This window comes from Parasteatoda tepidariorum, chromosome 6 (assembly GCF_043381705.1).
Source record: "Parasteatoda tepidariorum isolate YZ-2023 chromosome 6, CAS_Ptep_4.0, whole genome shotgun sequence".
Classification (NCBI taxonomy): domain Eukaryota; kingdom Metazoa; phylum Arthropoda; class Arachnida; order Araneae; family Theridiidae; genus Parasteatoda; species Parasteatoda tepidariorum.
The window spans coordinates 6,378,879-6,400,111 of NC_092209.1; the positions used below are offsets into that span (position 1 = coordinate 6,378,879).

At 25.7% G+C, this 21,233-nt stretch overlaps 2 protein-coding genes across 8 annotated transcripts in view; one reads left to right on the plus strand and one right to left on the minus strand.

Annotated features, from left to right (window-relative positions):
• Positions 1 to 12,652, plus strand: part of LOC107447912 (transmembrane and coiled-coil domains protein 2) — a 28,302-nt gene extending 15,650 nt beyond the window's left edge. For all 3 annotated transcript variants that reach the window (XM_016062960.3, XM_071181951.1, XM_043052411.2), the window contains 5 exons: positions 1,931 to 1,996; positions 3,895 to 4,050; positions 4,587 to 4,771; positions 5,859 to 5,969; positions 12,407 to 12,652. In XM_016062960.3, the coding sequence (XP_015918446.2) occupies positions 1,931 to 1,996; positions 3,895 to 4,050; positions 4,587 to 4,771; positions 5,859 to 5,969; positions 12,407 to 12,458 (570 nt within the window). In that variant the 3' untranslated portion in view covers positions 12,459 to 12,652. The remainder of the gene's footprint in view (positions 1 to 1,930; positions 1,997 to 3,894; positions 4,051 to 4,586; positions 4,772 to 5,858; positions 5,970 to 12,406) is intronic.
• Positions 1 to 21,233, minus strand: part of LOC107439260 (coiled-coil domain-containing protein 92) — an 879,443-nt gene that overhangs the window by 685,280 nt on the left and 172,930 nt on the right. The window lies entirely within an intron of this gene.

Genomic DNA, 21,233 nt, shown 5'->3' on the forward strand with positions numbered 1-21,233 from the left:
TGTGCACGATTACGACGAATTGAACTACGATGAACTATAATAATAATAACATTTATTTACATAACAGAGGTAAGTTCACACAAGCTGCGGAAGACCGCAGGCAATCCTTTTACATGACAATCACGACTACAACTACTGTATTACAACAAACTTAGGGGAGGCAGCCGGTAGCTGCTTACTTCGCTCCTTTTACATTGGAATGTGCGCCAAAGCGCCTTGTGCAAATTAATTCGGCACATATACTTTAAAAAAGAAGCAAAAACCTGGAAATTTTAAGATTTTTATCTGGAAAAATCAGGGAAATTTGAAATCTGATTTGAGTGGCCACCCTGAGCTAAAATAAGTTTTTTCTCTCTCCATTACTTGTGTAGCAAATATGTAGGGAATTCAGATTCATGCTATACCTGCTGACTTGATCCAATTTTGCAGAACAGTTTTATTTGAATTTTTAGAGTGGTAGTAAATGTCATAGCTTTACATTTTATTATTGATTTAATAAGATTTTAAATAAGAGGAGAGTGCTAATAGATGAGATAATAAGATGGGACTCATTTTTCACATTTCAAAATGAAATGAAAAATTTTAATGAAATTGTTTTCCTGAATAAAATTATTTAGTTAACTGCAGATGTATAATCCAACTATCGACAGATAAATTTGATTAAATATCAATTAGAATCCAGATGTGCTAGAAATGTTGAACAATCTGAATCCACTGCATTCACTTTTTAATTATTGTAGTCCTGTAATATTGTTTATGTATATGCACTTTAAAGTTTTGTAATGTATGATTTTATTTTATCGTAATTTTATTAAAACTAAATGTTGCTCAACAATATAAGGTTTATTAAAACTTAGACAAGTTTGTGTATTGCACAATCTGATAAAAATTGAGCTTCATGTACAAGCATTGCATTTTTGATTTGTCCATAATGTTGAACTGAAAATGTTTTATCGAAAAAGAAAAAAATTTAGGTGTTTTATTTTTTTAAAAAAGATTTTTTTTAATTTGTTTTTACTGTAAAATAAAGCTTGAAAGTTTTCTAATAGCTAGGATAACACACTTATGTCAAAGTCTTATTGAAACGAAATCAAGCTCAAATGGAATACCTGCAAGAGACGTAATGTGGGTATCTCGAGCCTGATTAGCTGTTAAAACGTGGCTTTGTTTACGTTAGAAACTGTTCTTTCCATTCTATTTTGAGTTAACTTACCCAGTTAAGTATAAATTCTCTTTAAGTGATACATTCTATAAACCTTCACAATGATTTCAATTCTTTCACCCTATATTTCTTCTTAACAGACAAGTATGAAACCATGTAGAACAAAAACAAACTTATTATGCATCGAAGTTACCAGGTACACAAAGCAAAAATATATCATGGTTACAACAAAATACATAAACAAAAAATAAATCTAAGAAGAATTATATTTCAACAGATTCAATGTACGATACGGCGCTGTATTTAATTAACTTTACGTTAATCAACATTCTAACTTATGTAGAAAAACTTATTTCAACTTCCACATGCCATTCTGTTTATTGACGATCAGCTGGCATCATAGGTCACGGTAGGGTGTATTTAATCTTCTTCTCGGAGTGCAAGTATCCAATTAAAGAGCATGGTCAAAAATATAAATTTTGAAAACATAACTCAGCAGTTATTCAAATAATACTACTCAATTTTTAATCAATAATTTTTTCAAGTTTGTTCTGATTTCCTGATTCTGCGATGAAAGGTACTATGCTATTATAATGTATAAAAAAAATTAAAAAAACATTTTCATTCATTTTAATAATGTTTAAAACATATTTTTTTTCCGAAATGAGGTCTTATCTTTGTTTTGCATGACTCACTATTATAAGATTTAGTTTATTAAGATACTGAAATGAATATCATTTACTTTCTTAATAATTTTTTCTATTATAGTCACAAGTTCAGCAAGAATATTCTTTTTTTAATCAATCTTTATTGGAAGAAAGATACCGATTTGAAGTAAGTTATTCTTCCTTTAGACTGTTTCGTTTAAGTCCATTATTGAAAGATTACTGGATAATTTAAAGTTTATAATTAATAAGGTTGATATTTAATTTAATGATTTTAAATTATTAACATTTATTGAAAAATAAAAATAATAAGATTTGCTCAGAATTTCAGCCACAGATTTGCCCATATTAGATTTTCGCATGAAAAAAATTTAAATTTAATTATCAATTAAGTTTTTAGTAAATTTATTAATAATAATAGCATTCAATTACTTCAATAATTTTATATAGAATTTAATTACACTAGTTGGGTATCCATTGTTTTTTTTAATCAAATTCTGAAGGAGTTTGTCTATTTGTTTTTTGCACAAATAAACATTACTACATATTCTTTTAATTCTATTCATTTGAATAAAATAGTCTTTAAATAAATGTTTTCAGAAATATTAGAATTCCAAGTAATTAGTTTATTTGTATTAAAATTAAAATCTTTTCTTTAATTGTATAAATCAACAATGCAGATATTTTTTTTTTAATACTTATATCCAAAAAATTTATATTATCAGCATGATTATGAAGCAAGATTAATTTCTCCGGGTAAATATGATTTAACAAAATTTTATAATTTTGAAAATTAAAGATAATTAAATTATCAATAAATTAAATTATCAACATTTTTTTCATAATAGTGTAAAAATAAGTTAACTAAGAGAGAGGAAAAATCAGATCCTTGTGGTATTCCATCAATTTGAATACAAATATGTTTTTCATTATAAAGATAATTATTTCGTAAGTTGAATATTAATTATTCATATGATGTTTTAAGGAAAATATGCACTTGCTTAAAATTCATTTATATAATAAATTAAACAAATGTTACTTTAAAATGGTATAAATTAACTTATCTATAAAATGTATAATGTGCTCCTTTAACAAATTTTTCTGTACAACCAAATGCAACACAGTAAACCATCATATATTAAGATTTTTGGGTTTAAAATGAGGACAATAATTATTATCATGTGTGTGCTCTTTTATATTTTACCTATATTTTAAGCCTATGGCATAATTAAAATATAAATAATAAAATTTGGGTGTTAAAAGTTTATTTCACATCTTACAAAAATCATGGAAATTCTTTAAAATCTATCTGGGAAAACAAAGATTTTTTTTTATCTGCATGTTTATGGCCAACCTTTGAAGACTTAGAAGAAGAATATCTATCAAAACAACATTTTTATTTAATATTGGTAAAAATCATGAATTTTTTAAAAAAATTTTTTCTTTACTTTAATATTTAATAATATCTCTAATTAAATTCTTTATTAATAATAACTTAAAATCATTTAAAAACGATATTAAAATTTAAATATTTAATGTTTTTAAATAAAATGTTTAAAATTATTATTTAATTACTTCAAACAAACCATTAAATAAAATCTTAACTTTTATTCAAGCTCAACACCCTCATGAACTGTAATTAGATTTCATTATTTAACTACATAATAAATTTTAAAATTATTCGTATTTTAATAAATTTAACAATAAATTTTTATCATCAAAACATGTTCATAAAAAGCAAATTATTTGACATGCAAATAGTGGAAAATTTTTAAAATTTTTATATCACTTTAATCTGCATTTAATTTCTTTATCTATCAAATTATTATTTGTTATAAATTATTGCTTGATGATCTAGTTTGAGTATCAAATAATAATTTACATACATCGCCTTTTTTTAAATTTTTCCAGACAAAATCTTCATGATAAATAGAATCAAACTCTTAAAGAATATGCTCATAAATTAATTTATTTTAATCATTGATTTTAAAAAAAAATGAAGTGAATTAAATTTGAATTTAAATCATTCAAACCCTATTTGATAATAATTGACACTATGATTTATAGAGGCTTGAAGAACAAATGAATGATTTAATTGAGCTTCATCAGAATGAAATTGAAAATCTTAAACAGTGTTTAGCTGATATGGAAGAAAAAGTGCAATATCAAAGTGAGGAAAGACTGCGTGATGTTCATGAAGTCTTAGAAAATTGCCAAACTAGAGTAAGTTCTTGTTTTATTATTGTTTCACCTATCAGTACTTATAACCAGCGTATTAAAACTGATACCTGTGTAAGTTGAATAATTTCAAAAGCTTTAAGCTCTTTAAATAATAGCATATGCTCTGCTTTAGTGGTCAACTTAGACAGGTGATGAACTTATAGTGAAAAAGGGTATAGATTTTTATTTATTTATTTTTTTGAAAAAATAACTCTCTTTTATTATTTTTCTTACATAAATCATGTTATGCATATATTTATTATGTATTACCTATCAAAATAAATATAAATGTAATTAACATGATTTTGAAATTTATATTTAAAAAAAACTTCATATATCTTAAAACATTTTATTAATTACAGAAGTAGCAACAATTTCTTATTTAAATTCTGTATCAATCTGTATTGGTATAGTATTAAACTGCATTAAATTAGTATTATTCTCTATTGAATAGATTTATTTGCATTCATAATTATAACTATTATTAATGTATAAAATTTTATGAAGTTGTTTTTAGAACTTTACCCTGTATTTCTTAGATTTCTCGAATGGAGCATCAACAACACCAACACTTTCAACAACTAGTATCTCTTGATTCTTTAGATGGAACAAATGCACGTGCTCTTGCACTTAAGCTCATAAATGTGGTACTGACAGTCCTTCAAGTCGTCCTCTTACTGGTTGCCACGGTAGCCAGCATTTTAATGCCATTTATTCAAACAAGGTGAGATATTGTTCCCTTTTTTAAGATATTAGTAAAGTCATTGGTAGTTTCACTCCATATTTCATTCATTTTTAATAATGTTCATACATAAGATCTTAGAATCAGGGNTAGATTAGTACACAATTGTATGTCAACACATTATTTATTACCTTAAACTGTCTAGAATTTATTATTAAAGGGTTGCGCGTGCGTAAAATTTACTATCATGGAAATTCAGCTTTTTTGGCTAATCTCATCCCTGTAGAATTGAAAAGATTCATTTATTAGGTTGTATTATATCAGGTTTCTTTATATAAGCAGTTTATTCTTTAAGCAATAACTTTCTGTTTAAATGTGAAGTTTGTTTAAAAAATATCCACAAAAAAAACTTTTTATAGGTAATAGAAAAATGTATAGGTAATAGAAAAAAAAAAGCTTGAGATGTTGGGATAAAGGATTTTTTGTATGAAAGTGTGTGTGCAAAATTTTTTTAAGACAAGAATACAAACTCAGTCAAAGCTACATCATTAAAGAGTAAGTAAATGTAAGTAAGAGTTCTCAGGTTTTTATGTAAATTTTTTTTCATAGGTGATAGAAAGGTACTAGAAAAATATATAGATAATAGAAAAGAATGTAATACAAAAATATAGGTCATAGGAAAAAAACTTGATGTTGGAATTAATGATTTCTTGTATGTAAGTGTGTGTGCTTAATTTTTTTAAGATAAGGGTACCACTCGGTCAAGGCTACTCCCAGTAAGTAAATGTAAGCAAGAGTTGTCAGGTTTTTACACAAAAAAAGAATGGAAGAATTTGAACAATGTTACAGTAATAAATTTTGTCTAATGGTCATAAATTCTCAAATAGATTTGATGAATTCTGATAATTTGAAAATTGCAAGGCATTAAACAAAATTTGATATACTTACATTGTTCAGCTTCCTGTCTCCATTCTTTAATCACATTGTAATGACTAAATGGTGTTTTGGTCTTGAAAAATATTGAGCATGTGCACTGGAATATTTCTCTCCTAAGCATTTTGATATGTAATGTTGATATTTTTTTTTTTATAAAGTTATTTTTAAATCATTTTGTGAATTTTGTTTACAGGTTGCGAATCATAACAACTGCAGGTTTCATCATGTCCATTGTAATGCTTTGCAGACAATGGCCTGAAGTCTTAGATTGGGGAAGGCATTTAGTCGAACAACATGTTCAAACGTAAACCTTTCTTTTTGTTTTCATTTGAAGTAAACATATCGGCGTTTTCCACCAATCATAAAATACTTCCATTTTTTTCCTTTACCAGCAAGTTCTCAAATGTCATTCCGTTTAAAACCTTTGTTTCATGTGTATTATTTAATATTAGACATGTAACGTTCAATCAGTATTTAATAGTTGTTGTTTTTTTAATTAACTCAGTTTGTATTTATGTGTATTAGTTATTTGTGTTACATCCAAATACCCCAAGTATATAATGATATTCTAAGTTAAGTTACTAAGATATCATTTAATAAATGGATTTTTTGTGATATTGTAATTGAATCGATGTTGATCTGTATTTGAAATTTGTGTTGTTTTTACTACCAGAAATTACATTCATAGGAGTTCAACGTTTTATATACATTAAATAAAATACTTTTTTAAATAAATTTAAATAAAGTTTATTTTTATTCCCAAACTCTAAGTTGAACTTGAGCTTATTGCTGAGATTATTTTATCAAAAAAAGAATTTAAAATGTAAGTAACACTACACTATTAAAAATTGCAAGAATAATATTTTTAAAAAATGGTAATTTTTATTGAAATTATTTCGCATGTTTTCTTATTTATTTGTATTGTGCTTTAAAATTTTGGGACTAGTTTTAACTTTTATATCCTATCATCCTTGGTGGCCACTCTTTGCCTGGACAGGAACAGGAAAAACCTGGAATTCTCAGAGAATCTAAAAATACACATGGAAAGCATTGAATTCACAAGGAAATTCTTCTCTGAAATTATTAGTGATTAGCAGCATAAAAATCACATTCAGTTTCATAGCAAGTATGTTTCAATGTATTATTAGGCATTAAAACTTGTTTTATGTGTAATTATTCATATTTTATAAAATCTTGTCCCTCTGTACTATTCTTTGTTTATCTTGTCATTATTTTCATAAAAAATTTAGATTAAGAAAATTTTTAGTTTCCATTTGCTTTAAACGAGCATTTCTAGTATTTAAATTGAATTTCATGAAGAATAAAGGTCATAAAAACATTTTTAAAAATCAAATTTTTTATAGAATTTGACATACCTGTTATAATTATATATATATATNGTAATAATGAACATTTTTAAGATTAAAAAATATATATATATAATTTTTTTGAACTTTTATTATTGGATTCTTAATACATATAAATATGTAATGTTACTTTTGAATAAATTACGTCGATTTAAATCACAAAAATCTAAAAATTTTCAATTTTGTCTCAGAATATTTTTATCTGTAGAGTGGCCACCTTGTATTGTGAGTTAGGATTTATGAGAATTTGCCGATTTTTTTTTTTTAAATAATTACATTATTTCAAATCACATTGATAACAAAAAATATGTAAATCTTAAGAATTCATTTTTTAAACAAAATGGAAGAATTTTAATATTTGCTGTGATATGACCCTAACTACTGTAAATTTGTCTTAAATACTTATTTTTTCTAAAACAAAAGTATATATATATAATTAATAAAAATATATGATACCATTTATTATACTTTTTCTCTTTCAATAAGAGTATATATATTAAATGTGTGTTGAAATGCTTTGTTTCTTTTGACTAATATTCTGGTAAATTTCATCATCACTTTTATTTCTGATAATTTTTTTTATCAATTAATTATTTAAATTGATTCAAATATTTGATCAATATTTACAATTCTTATTATTTTTGGGGTGAAGTTATAATTCAATTCCTAAAAATGTGATCTTCTTTCCAAATAGACTACTTCAGCGGTTCTTGAATGGTTACGAACTAAGATTTCTTTAAATAGTTAGTGCAAATCTTGTTATTGTAGCCGACTAAGTCTGTTAATGTTAAGGGAATAAACAATGGAAATAGTCCCTAAATAGTTTACTATGCTGATAAAGTTTTTTAACCATTAAAATAAAGATATTCTTCAATTAAAAATATTGTGTGAATGGAATTTTAATGAATAGCTTGTAAAGAAAACAACTTAGTTTTAATATATTTATAGATTATAAACATGAAATAACTTTTCTTTTTTTTTCTTATTTAAACCTTTGCCAGGTGCACTAATTCGCAGAAAATTAAAAATTAACAGTGACATTGTACAACACCTGGAAAGCATTCACAAATGTATTGCTCCGTATTTTATTGAATGTTCAGTTATATGTTAAATTACTCATTTACATTTTATTTTTCTCATATTTTAAGTAATATTTTGAGTGTGTCCTTTTTTTTTAAACAAAAAAAAAACCTTTATTGGTGTGATATCTTTTCAGTTAAATTTTTAAAAAAATCAGGTGTATTTATCAAAGTTACATTATCGTTGTTTTGAATTTTTTTTTTTAAAGATTTTATTAAGTTTTCTTAAATGTTTCTGATATATATTATATTTTTAATGGTTCAGTAATTTTTACCTTATGATATCACTTTTAATTTTTCTGTCCTCCTTTTTATTCATTTTAATTAGTTATTTTTACCCTAAAACATATTACTGCTTAATAATAGTTTTTAGTGGAGATGATTAGAAAATCTCTTTTTTAAGTTTTTAAAAAAATATGTGTTTAATGAACATAAATAAATAAAAACCTGAATTCATTCATGCTTAATTGAATTAATTCAAACGACTTTTTGGAAAACTGGTTAGAAATATTCAGTAATTAGGGGTGCACAACGCCTTTAAAGGGCCATTTCATGACGAGTTAACCAACAAAAAGCTACATGTGTTGACAGCATCTATGATAGTTTTAAACATTAGTGTGATGTATCTACATCCTTTTTATTAGTCAACTTCTAAAGTTTATATTTATTACAATAAATATAAACTTTAGTGAAAGGGAATAAGTTTTATTACATCACATAAAGTTCATTTTAACTTCAATGTTCTTTAAATAAAGGTAAAAAAGAAATGAAATACTTCATTGTGGTATATTGATTCAAGTTTAGTATTTTAATTGAAACAAAACTATTGCAGTGCAAAAATATGTTAATTTTTTTATTGTGTTCAGATGCTGCTGCTGGCCGCGCATGAACCCACATATGTCCTATGCTTCAGGTTGTGCACCCTTACTGTAAATAAACACTCATTGTCAATAGAAACATCTACCTGACTTCGCCCCTCTTAAATAAATTAAATTCAAGAAGTATTTTTTGACGAAATTTTGTAGCATACAAAGTTTAAAAATTAAATCACCAAGGATGAACTATTTGCTAAAAAGATTTTACATTCCACACTTTTTAAAGTGTTGATGTATCAAAATAGATGTATCTTAAGTGTTTAGGACTAGAGAGCTTATAAAACTGTCCATATTGTATATTCTTATGAAATGAAATGCCTTAAAATTTAAAGATACGGAAAGCGATTTTGAGATATTTCATTGCACTATAGTTCAAAAGTTTTACTTTATAGGATGGTTAAAATTATAGTTTCTTTACTTAGACCAATACAGTGGTCCTCTCTGGTAGAGTGTTAGTGATGGAACTTGGTGTATACGTTATGCAGGTCACAGGGAAAAGATTTGTGCAATTAAAATAATTTACATTTCATGTTCAAGAAAAGAACTGAATAAGAGGATTGCTAAATTTTTAAGAAACTAAGAAGTAAAATTTCGCCTCAAGGAAAAACATTGAAAAATCTTTCGCCTTGAGATTGAGCTCACTATAACTCTTTTTGAATAATTTTATTTCTTATTATTATGGGTGTTAAACAGATGATCCATTTTTAGTTTGCTGTTATCAATGTTCAACTCTAAAGTAAAACCAAACCAAAAGTATAAGACATTTTCTGTTTTCCACTGGGATATTTTACATCAGCACTGTGATCAGTGTGAGACGGTTCCTTTGGATCTTGTGCCATAAACCTTCTACATTCAATCCAATCCAGTGTGAGACGGTAGTATAGTATTTGAAATGTTTGACCATCACTAGGATTCAGACCTGGATCGTCTCATTGAGAGCATTTCAGCTCTTTTGTTTTTTTTAAAATTGAAATGCACATTTAGCATATCCTATGATTTGATAAAGTTTTGTGTTTTCTTGTTCTTTTATATTCTTTCACCTAATCGTCAAAATTTGAACCATATTTGATTGCAAATTTCTTTTTTATGCAGGGTTATTCATAATTCCCTCCGGGGTTTCGAGCGTTATAGTAAAAAGAAAAAAGACGAAGAATTTGAAAAAAAGAAACATAGGAAATTATTCAAGTTTTACTTACATTACAGGTGTTCTATGTGTGAACCCTTGGTCACACGGCATACATCAATGCGATAGTCCAGTTCCTGCCCGGAGGGAATTATGAATAACCCTGTATAGTCATATAACCTTGACACCATGTTTCTTCAATTTTCATCTACCAGAGTAGACTCTATCTTAGCCTAAAAATAACTTTAATAATTACCACCCTTTATAATTTTTTTTTATCATGCTTATGATAGTACTGATTTTAACTCAATCTGATCAATTTTAAAAACAGAATGTAAATAATGTACTTAATGATAGATATGTTAGATACATTAGCAATGCTCGAATAGCTTAAAATATCAGTATTGATTCTAGCTAGTTTTGTTTTTAAACTTAATTTTTATTTGAATGTGTCTTTCATATTTTTATAAATTTGAGGTTATTTAGTACTGTTTTTCTTTTAAATACTGACATATTTATGTAGTTTGAGTATTATTGATATTATTTAATTACTGATAAAAATGATTTAAATGTAACCAGAATAGAAATGTAAAACAGAACCATATGGTGTTTTTTTTTAAATTATTAACATTCTTTTAGATAAGTAATTTTAATTCCTCCTTATTAAAGAGTTATTCTGATTTTTTATATGAAATTTTTCTATAAAATATAATTGGCGTCAAAAGGCTATTCAGGAAAGGAGTCGATATTAAAGTAAGCATAAAGTACTGGATTTTTTTCTGTGTTTTTGTGTGGAGTTTTTTCTGATTGAATTTGGCCAACAATGCATAAGAGCTTTTAACTAATAGAAAGATAGAGACTTTAAGTTCCTACGTTCTTTTTATTTATTTATTTTTTGGAGCATAGTTTTGAAATTTAAAAAAAATTTTCAGCGAAAGTAACAAAGTCCTAATTTATTCAATATCAAATAGGATAAAAAATAAGCTTTTTGGATGTGAATTTTTCATACAACAATCTGAATCGGTCTTAGTTATGAAAGTTGCAGTTGTGAAAAATCAAGTTTCCTAAACATGTGCTGTCCTCCTTTCTTATATTTTTATGAAATTTAAAAACTAGTTTGCATGAAATTTTTCCACTTAAATTTCATAAAATTAAAAAAAGAGTAAATAAAACAGAAATTATGAATTAAAAATTTTGTTAATATTTAACTCTTACCAGTGATTTAAACACTCCCGTGGTGGAAAATTTTGTTAAAATTTTGATTTGAAAATATTTCTTATAATAATTTTGTGTTTGATAAAGATTTCATTTCTAAAAACAATAGCTATTTTTTTTAATAATTTTCTGTTGAAGAGTAAGATAAAATGTTTTTTTTTAATAAATTTATGTCTTTTTAAATTCAGTATAACTTCGAAAATCTGAATCGTTCAGGGATTTGAGAAGCACAAATGTAATTTCCAGATTTTAAATATCCAACTTAAATTAATAAATATTTTAAAGCTAAGTGCCCCAAATTAATAGGGAATGTATTCGATTTCATCATTCATCCTTGTGGTTTTTTCGCCAGTTTAGATATGTTCACATGAATTTTAATAAGATTTTATCCAAGGCCATAAATTGTAAATACAAGTTATTTTATCTCCTGTTTTATTGCTAGAGGTTTCCGCATGATTTTTAAAATTCGCTTAAGTTATTATGACACCTAAATTTCCATATCTAAACTTTTGTTTTAAATTGATTTATCTAACATTTTTCTAGTCATGAGTTGAAAAAAATTATCTGGTGTTTGGATCTTAGAAATGCAGATTTTCGAGGTTATACTGTTTCGAGAAGAAAACCGTTAGTTTAGTTTTCTCATCTACTTGCGGTAGTTTTTTTAATGTAATCAATTTTTCTGTTTTACTATATTTATTGTTGTTGATCGATGTTTGTTTCTTTATATATTTAATGTTACCTATTGTTAACCAGTATATGTATATTTTTGCTGTTAAATATCTGTATATATCATTTTATTGCTTAATGTTTTTATAAATGATGTATTTTTGTAATGCTTTTTATGAAATTAATTCTAAGCATTTTAGTTGAAATTAATTATAAGCATTTAGCAAAATTTATTTTTAATAAGGTACCATTCGAACCTTTTGGTATTTATTTCGCTGTGAAAATTTAAAATGCTTTCATTTGTAATTTTCTGTGATTAGAGTGTTTGTTTAATTGTCAATTCCAAAAAAATATTTTGAATATATTAGTTTTGTTCTTACATATCGTTAAAGTATTTGTATTTTATAATTTTTTAGGTGTTATTATTTTTTAATCATAAACAACAAAGGTGTCCCAGGATGGTCATAGGGTAAGAAAAACTGAGAAAGTCACTAAATTTTATCAATCTGTAAAAATCGGAGAAAAGTCAGAAAAAATATAAGTACCCAAGGAATCTGCGGAAATTTATTAGTTTAAGCTTAAAGTACCTAAAACTCTAGTATTTTTTCTAATATAAGAAAATATGTAATTATTTTAAAAAAAATAAAAATCTTTATTTTCTACTCTAATGACTAGTATGAAGGTTAATTATGATATATAAACACTAATACTTTATGTAAGTATAGTGTGTTTTATTTTTTAGAAATAATGCTAAGATTTAAATAATAATAAAATTTAAACCATCGGTCAAAAATCAGGGTAATGTTAGGAAATTCTTCTTCTGGATGTTTATGGCCACCTTGGTCTCCTAACTTTTTAGAGTAAGGGCCAATATCTATCCAGCCCTGGCATTAAAGAATCTACTGTCAGCCTCCAGTTTTAAATTAAAGAAGAAACTGCTTACTTTTATTTGTTTAGAGACTATAATAAGCATGTACAGGACAATTTGATTCTCTTGCTTGTTTCTTCTGATTATTATCTTATGAGATTCACTTATGCTGTAAAATTTGAAATATAATCAAAGTAAATTTCAGCAGTCCAGGTACCTGGCATGTCAGGAGTACAGCAATCCAAATTGGTAACGCAAGTGCTTACCTTCCAACATTTGAGTTTTTTTTTGCGAAATATTTTGGCAGTGGTAAGGAACTTAATCTTAAATTATTAAAATAAAAATGATTTGTATAAATTTTTTTTTAATAAAAATTTAAAAGCATGTCAGTTGGTCTACCTGGACTTGAGAATTTAAATTGTTTATGTGTAGTGGTGGGCAAGATTAATTTAAATTTGGTTTATTAACATATTTATACATTACCTTTTCTATGTGTAGGAAAATTATTTCTGAAACTATGAAAATTTTGTAGTATTTGGAGGGTATGTGCTAGTAGAGCTGATTTTGGCCTGCAAGCTGTAATTTAGAGACCCTGATGAAAATGATCAGTTAATTTATAACATAAATATTGTGAACCCAGTGAACAAATCCACTAATTAATATCCACATATGAATATTTACTTAATTATGTCCTGAAAACCTGAACAAAAGTGTGAATAAAATGAAGAATTGAAACATATTAATTGTAGAAATTAGATTGAAATGCATTTGTTATTTTTAAGTCATTAATATTTTAATTAAATTTTTTGCATAGATTATTAAAAAATCGATGCCTAGTTTATAGTATTAGAATAATGAAATTTAATCTTGGAGTGAACACATTAAAAATTTGCTACTCAATTATTTGCTTAATACGCACATCAGAAAATAGTTTTGTATTCTAGTTACAATTTCTAAGATTTCGAGGATTCCGACCTAAAGTAATTCATGATAATATTCATCATGCTATACTACCTCTTTGATGTGACGTTAATTTCAATTACTTTTGGTTACTAAGTAACATTTGCTGCAGAATATTATGATCCTTGTCGTTTATATGAAATTGGGCATTGATTGCTTGTTGATTAGTACTGTTTCTTGTTTTGCTTAATTTTGTCTAAATAACAACTATGCTTTCAATTTTAAAGCAAAAAAAAAACTTAAAATTAAATCTGAAAAACTTACAGGCAGCTCTCTTGAAAAAAAGCAATGTAAAGAGCAATTAATAATAGACTACTCTTCTTCAGAATGGCATCTACAAGATTATGTCTAAACGCATAATAAGACGACGAATGAGTTCTAAAACAACCATGTCAGACCCTTTTGTGAAGTCAGACACCTTATGATGTCACTTTCTATGTCATATATTGTTTACTACCAAACATGCTTAAAGTAAACATTGGGGGAAGATTCTTGCTTGTACCTTTCAATCAAAATATACAAAGTCAAAAAAAAATCAATGTATAACAGAAAAATTACTGTCACAACAATTATATTGAGTGCACAAAATTATAATAAATATTTCCTCTTATTTAAAAATGCTGTAAAATTATTTTTTTTATTATGAATTAATATTTATGTGTGCTAGAATAATCAGGGCACAAAATTAACTGTGCTTTATTAGCCCGAGAACACTAAATTTTCACTCGGACCTTCATAAAATAATTATCAGTGACCCTCCAGGCCAGCAATTGATGTGAAGGGATTTGGTTTTTCATTTTTTGGTCTTGTGTTTTTGTCACAAAATAGCTTATTTCATTATGATTGTGGCATTACGCATTTGTAATATTTCATTTAAATTCACTTTAACTTTATTTTGAAAAACAAATTTTAATAGAAAAGTATAAATGAACCAGTGATTTTGTTATCTTAATTTCTACCTTTGATAATTTTGACGAAATACCACTGTATTTTATTATGAATTTATTAACTAACAAAATAGTGATAATAATGTAACTTGTATTTTTTTCTATATTGATGTATGCATAAAAGTGTTTGAAAATAAAGGACCTCAAGGACCACCACACATGTTAAACCGCACATATAGAGACTAATAATTTACCACAAAAATTTTTTTTTAATCTTTTCAAACTAAAAAAAAGTATGATTGATAAATGTAGTGTGGTCCTTTGGAGAAAAAAAATTACAAATAGAAATGCATCTTTTTAACTTAATATTTAGACAGGAAACATCATGTCAGTATCTGCATGATGGTGCAGTATACACTAGCAATGTGAAGTAATCCATATTTTTGATTATCTATCACAAGCATCTGGAACAGTGGCTCACAGTTTTTTTGGCTATTGTACCCTAATTGAACGACCTTCTTTTGACAAAACTCCGAGACTTACTGAATAAATTTTGTTTGCAATTGTGAACATAAAAAAAGAACTATTAACTATTTTTAAAACAATTAATGATTGAAATTTTGTTAATTAGATTAAAAATATTTAAGAAAGGACTTTTTTAATCATACGGTTTCATCAATCGATATTAGTCTTAAAACTGGATTTTGTGTCAGACGGTTCAATTTAAAACTGGGATTGGAGCAGCATCTTGTCTAGTTAAGTTGATTTTAGTGTGTGCATAAACTGAAAATAAATAAGCTGACAATAAAGAATATGAAAATAAGTGTTGAAATTGGTTAATAGCAAAACATATTTCTACATTTTTAAAATTAATTATTTTTATTCTATGTGAAATTATTAGAATAATTCATAGATTCAATAATAATTAATATTAAGATATAATATGATATATATTATATGCAAGATAATTTATATAATTATACTTTAAATTATTATACATATGCAATTTATATTATTATACTTTTCTCTTTTCACAAGCATTTTAATAAATAATTTCGTAAAAATAAAAAATTAATGGGATATAAATTTAATTACAAGTTTCAAAAACTAGTTAAAAAACGTAAATTCTAATTCTTGGAAACCCTGTATACCTTCAATGAAGCTCTACAGTTCAGCAGAATAACTTATGGGAACTGCTGACCTTGAATGAAAATGTTGGGGTCTTAACATTTTGTTTTCATTCTGGGAAAATTCAAATTATTATATGTTTAATATTTGTCACTATCAAATGAAAGTGGTTTATATAATTTCCTTAAAACTTTCGTGTGATTATATGACACTTTACATTTTGTTTTAAAAGCCCAAGAATATTCACCACTTGTTTTTAATGTCGTTTTCATGGAAGTTTAAAAATATATATAGTTTCAGTTTCTATATTAGAAGAGGCAGTTCCATGTTGACATTCTAATGAACATTAAAGAGTCATTCATAAAAACATTAATTGTATTACTTAAGTAACAAAATGAAACTTATTACGAGATGTTTATTTTAAATTTTAGGTAATTATAATTTAATTTTTCATCTTAATTAATTAAAGTAAATTAAAAATAAATTTGATTATTGTAAATTGCATATTATTTTCAAAACACTGGTTCATTTATTTAAAGATTGAGTTAAATTTAATTTTTAATGTAAAAAAAAAAATTTTGATTTAAGATTTATTGAAGTATTGTGACAAAGTATTACATATCAATTGAACTTCAGGGAAAAGTATAGAATTCTTAGCAAAATATTGTAAGAAAATAAAAATCATACTTTTCCTAATACACTTAAATTAGAATTAGAGGTAAGGTTTTTAAGCTTAAATTAACAATAATTATAATAATCGTAAACATCCATCTTCATTATGGAAAATATTTTTGGAAAATTAAGAACTTTGCCGCAAATATGCAAAATGTTTGTTAATGTTTTATTTTATTGATTAACATTACTTGACGACTGATATCTTTTTATGTGTGGGTGCATTTTTTCATTTTTATTTTTCGTTGAAAAATGTTTTTCTTTTTTGTCTATCCTTTTATGCTACAATTTGGCTTAATTTTACTATGGATTGTCAATTTTTATAAATTTTATTTTTAGTGTAAACCTCATATAGAATTTAAAATTTTTTTAAACTTATTTTTCAATATATTTTAGCCATAAACTTGTTTTAAAAGTGCAAAAACATTTTTTAATATAAAATGTACTTTTAAATAACATAATAATTAAACAAGAAGTGTTCTTTAATTACTTTTCAATTTATTGAATGTAAATCCCTTTACAAATTTACTTTTTTTTTTTATAACGAAAGCTCAAATCTTATATCTCACTGAAGCTTATAAAAGCAAAGACTGTCATTACGACTGGCGAATTACGAGCTTTGTTTTAGTTTAATATTTTTTAATGAAATTAAAAATTGTTGATCTCATACTTTAGAGAGTTAAGACTTTTATTGACTTGTGATAATTTTCTTTTTTTGCATGCTTAGATTTTTCTTTACATAGCATATTTTTTATCATTTTGTATGAATTATCTTTACAGTATTATTCTGTATTTTGCATTTATTAATGTGTACCTAGTTATATTTTATCCTGTACTTAATTTTGAAAGAAGTGTATTACAGGATTGTATGAAGGTTCATTTGTGAACTTGTAACTTTTGTGGAGAATTTACAATAAATTGTCTTTTTTATAGAGTTTTTTGAGTATTTAATGTTTATATATTTTCTATTTATAGTATAGCCTTTTCTAGTTGTAATGAAATGAATATAATGAAGAATAATGTAATTATAATTTTCATATTATTAAATCAAATAAACAAATAGCTTTATTAAAAAAAATATTCTAGAAATATAAGAATATTTTTCTACAAATATGGGAATTGTATTTTGACTTAAGAATACAAAGAAAAAATGTATCTGATAGACTAAAAATCTTTTTTTTTTTTTTACCTTTATAAGATTCATAATAATTACCTTCTTCACTTAATTATTTTTAGGTTATACTAGTTGTCAACTATATGCAAGAAGAAAAAAAAAATTTTTTTTTTTTTTTGAATAATTAAGTTAAAATTTAACTATTAACTGCAGAACATTTTGGGATTTCTGTTTTGAGCATGCTCACTATTTTTTTTTTCATTGAAGATGTTTGAATACAGCATTTCTGAGTATATATTAATGGTTAAGGTCTGTTTTTTGAGCAATAACAGCATGATTGTTAATCAGAAGAAATTTTTTTGAGACAGTACTAAAAAAACAGTCTATGCAAATAATACTTAAAATTATCAATGAGCATAAAACTATCATTCAGGAAATCATGAAAGAACTTGATGCCTCAGTCACTTCAGAATACTCTATGGTCGTTGACGGCAAGCTTGTTTATCAAAAGGTGAATACTCAAAAAAAGATTTTTTCATAAAATGACAGTCATAGATAAATCTTTTTTTTAAATTTACTTCTTGCAAGCAAAATATAATTGATAATCGTAAACTAGCCTGTATGTAACCATAAATACCACAATTGGGGTTGCCACACAAATAATTACTAAAAATTTTTATTTAGTAGCATAAAGTGCTGAAAAAAGTTGCATGAAAGCTTAAAAAAATGTTGTAATAAATTAGCATAAAAAATATAAAAACTTACTCAAAGTAATCGCAGTGCAGTGTAAACCTGGTAAATGTGCAGTGGGACTTAACCATAAGAAAAATAAATATACGGTATATCGGGCAGTAACATTTAACCTTTAAAAAAAAAATGAAACATGTGTAGTGTATACATTACTTGGTATGTCACTCACATCTCTTAATTTATCCAATTATTAAAATTAAAAACAACGTTTACTAATAATAGCCGTATAATCCCCACACACTAATATTTTCCAAAATTATTTATAAGAAAAAATTTTTTTAAAAAAACTATCCTAATTGCTGAAAAAAATTATATTTTTATATGAGATAAAATTAAACAAGAATTTTACAAAAACCTAATAAATATGAAGCATTTAAAAATTTTAATCGTACTAGTAAGAAGAAAAAATTTTATTCCAAATATAATGTTGAGTATGTATTGTATAGCTGATAAAGAGAGAAACTTAGTAGGATTATTAATACAGGTGAATAAACATTTTACCAACTTGTCGAAGGTATGCCAACTAAAATCATCCTCAAATTAGTACAATTTTCAAAACTAATACAATAATCATACAAACCAGACGATTCAAGTAGATTTTCTTTTGTTAACTACTTTATTCAATTTATTTTCTAGGTGTGAATTATTACTCATTCATGTGATTTTTATAATGCATCTGGATTAAAAATGGGTTTTCTCCTGTTCAAAGCTGTATCGAAGGATAGGTTCAGTGCCCAGAGTTCTTTTGGAGTCTCCAAAAGTTGCGAACATTTATATTTCCTAAATTAAACCTATTTGTTTAAAAAAAATGAGTATACGTGAAAATGAAAGAAAAAAAATTTCTCTCTACAATATGCATATATTCACATACATCATATGTTACATATAGAATTATGCGTATTACGCAGGGTTGTCTACTCATTCACCTGTCAACAAAAAAAAACATTTTTAAATGGGGTTTTTTAAGAAAAAATAAGAGTTGATTTGTCTTTTTTTAAATTTCCTGTTATACTACAGTTACTATTATAATTTCACACATTTTTCTCAAATTATTTTTTTATTTTTACATGCTAAAAAGTTAATGTGAAAAATTTTTAATACATTTTTGAAATTTTCATTCTATGAAAATATATATTTTAAAGAATAAAAAATATTTTATCATAACAGAAATGGGACCAGTTTGTATTTTACCAAAATATTTCATCTCAGTGATTTATTAATTTTATACGAAAATTCTGTTACTTATATTAATTAATGATATATATTGGCAAAATAAAATGAATGCCACATTTAGTTAAAAGTTCTGTTATAGTCTCTTCTGGTTCTACTTCACTCGGTAAATGTCTATAAACTTCAAGCTTTTTCGGGACTCAAACTGTTTTGCAACTTGGATCAAACAAGACCACATGTAGAAAACCTGTATTCAATAGCGGCTGAACAGCCAGCTAACAAAACCATAAAATGTGCAAATTCTTTCATATTCTCCAGCACTATTTCATTAAATAATGAGTGTGGGTACACACTTAATATTTTATGAAACACAGAACTAGAATTAGCCATTCAGCATTTTTTTAGAAACTCAATCCACTGTCTCTTTCCTCGTGTATTTAGAAAGACTTTTTCGGATTCAGCACATTAGCTAAAAAATGGAAAGGAGTAAAAGCTTACTTATACTACCCTCTTTTCAATAATTTTTTAAGATGAACTTGGATTCTCACTGTCTGGTTGGTTTAAGTTCTGATTCTGTGTTACTTTTTCTATTTAAAAGTTTTGCGTGATTGATAAATAATACATGGAGGCCACCTCATTTTTTGCATGTTGATAATGGTCAAACCTAAAAAATAAAAACTGAAAAAAGAGCTAAGGGGTTGGAAAGAATATTGGGTGTTTTTCTGATAGGACTGTCTTTTTATCAATAAACTATATTTTAAAATATCTATAGAACAGAGAAAGAGGCATAATAATTTAATTTGTTTATGAATTTGTGTAATTAAAATTTATATTTATCTTCCAATATGTATGTATGTATGTATGCTTACCACCGTATGCTGTTATAGATTTAGTAATAAAATTATATACTAAGTAAAAGAATCGTATACTAATAATATACTATGTTATATACCAAAACAATTAAACCCCCAAAAAAACCTCCTGGGTCAGACTTTTTTTAATAACAGAAAAACGTTTTTTTTCTTTCAGCCCTAGTAGGAGGAAACTTTTACGTACTCAAAAAATACTTTAGCAGTTAATTTTATAATTCTAGTGGGTAATTTCATATCTACTTTTTGATATCTTTTTAGTTGAGCTTAGAATTTTTTTCTCCAAAAATTTTATTTGTTGTTGTAGTTTCATTTACGTCGCACTAGAGCAGCACAATGGGCTATTGGCGACGGTCTGGGAAGCATCCCTGAGGTTGATCCGAAGACATGCCATCACAATTTTGATCCTCTGCAGAGGGGATGGCACCCCCGCAAAAATTTTAGTTTTAACTTTATGTCTTAGTAGCTATTTCTTTTTTGAAAGGGGAAGTATTTCTGTAGGTTTTTGCTTTATTTACATTCTGATGAAATTTTTAAATAGGTTTGTAAGTTTCTTTTTTTTTTTTCATGGAAAATCATAAATTGAACTCTAATTAGTATACCATCAGGTTTGAAATTTTCACTTCTGAAATAAGTTTACAAAAAAAAAATAGACATTTCTACCATAAAATACTTAAATGACAAAAAGTTAGCAAATTATAATAGCTATTTGGGGCAATTGACTTTTTGTGTATTTTTAGATATTAATTCACAAGGTGGGTAAATTATAAATAAGTAACAACTGGGAAAATGCTAGAAATATTCGTTAAAAATGAGCTCTCATAC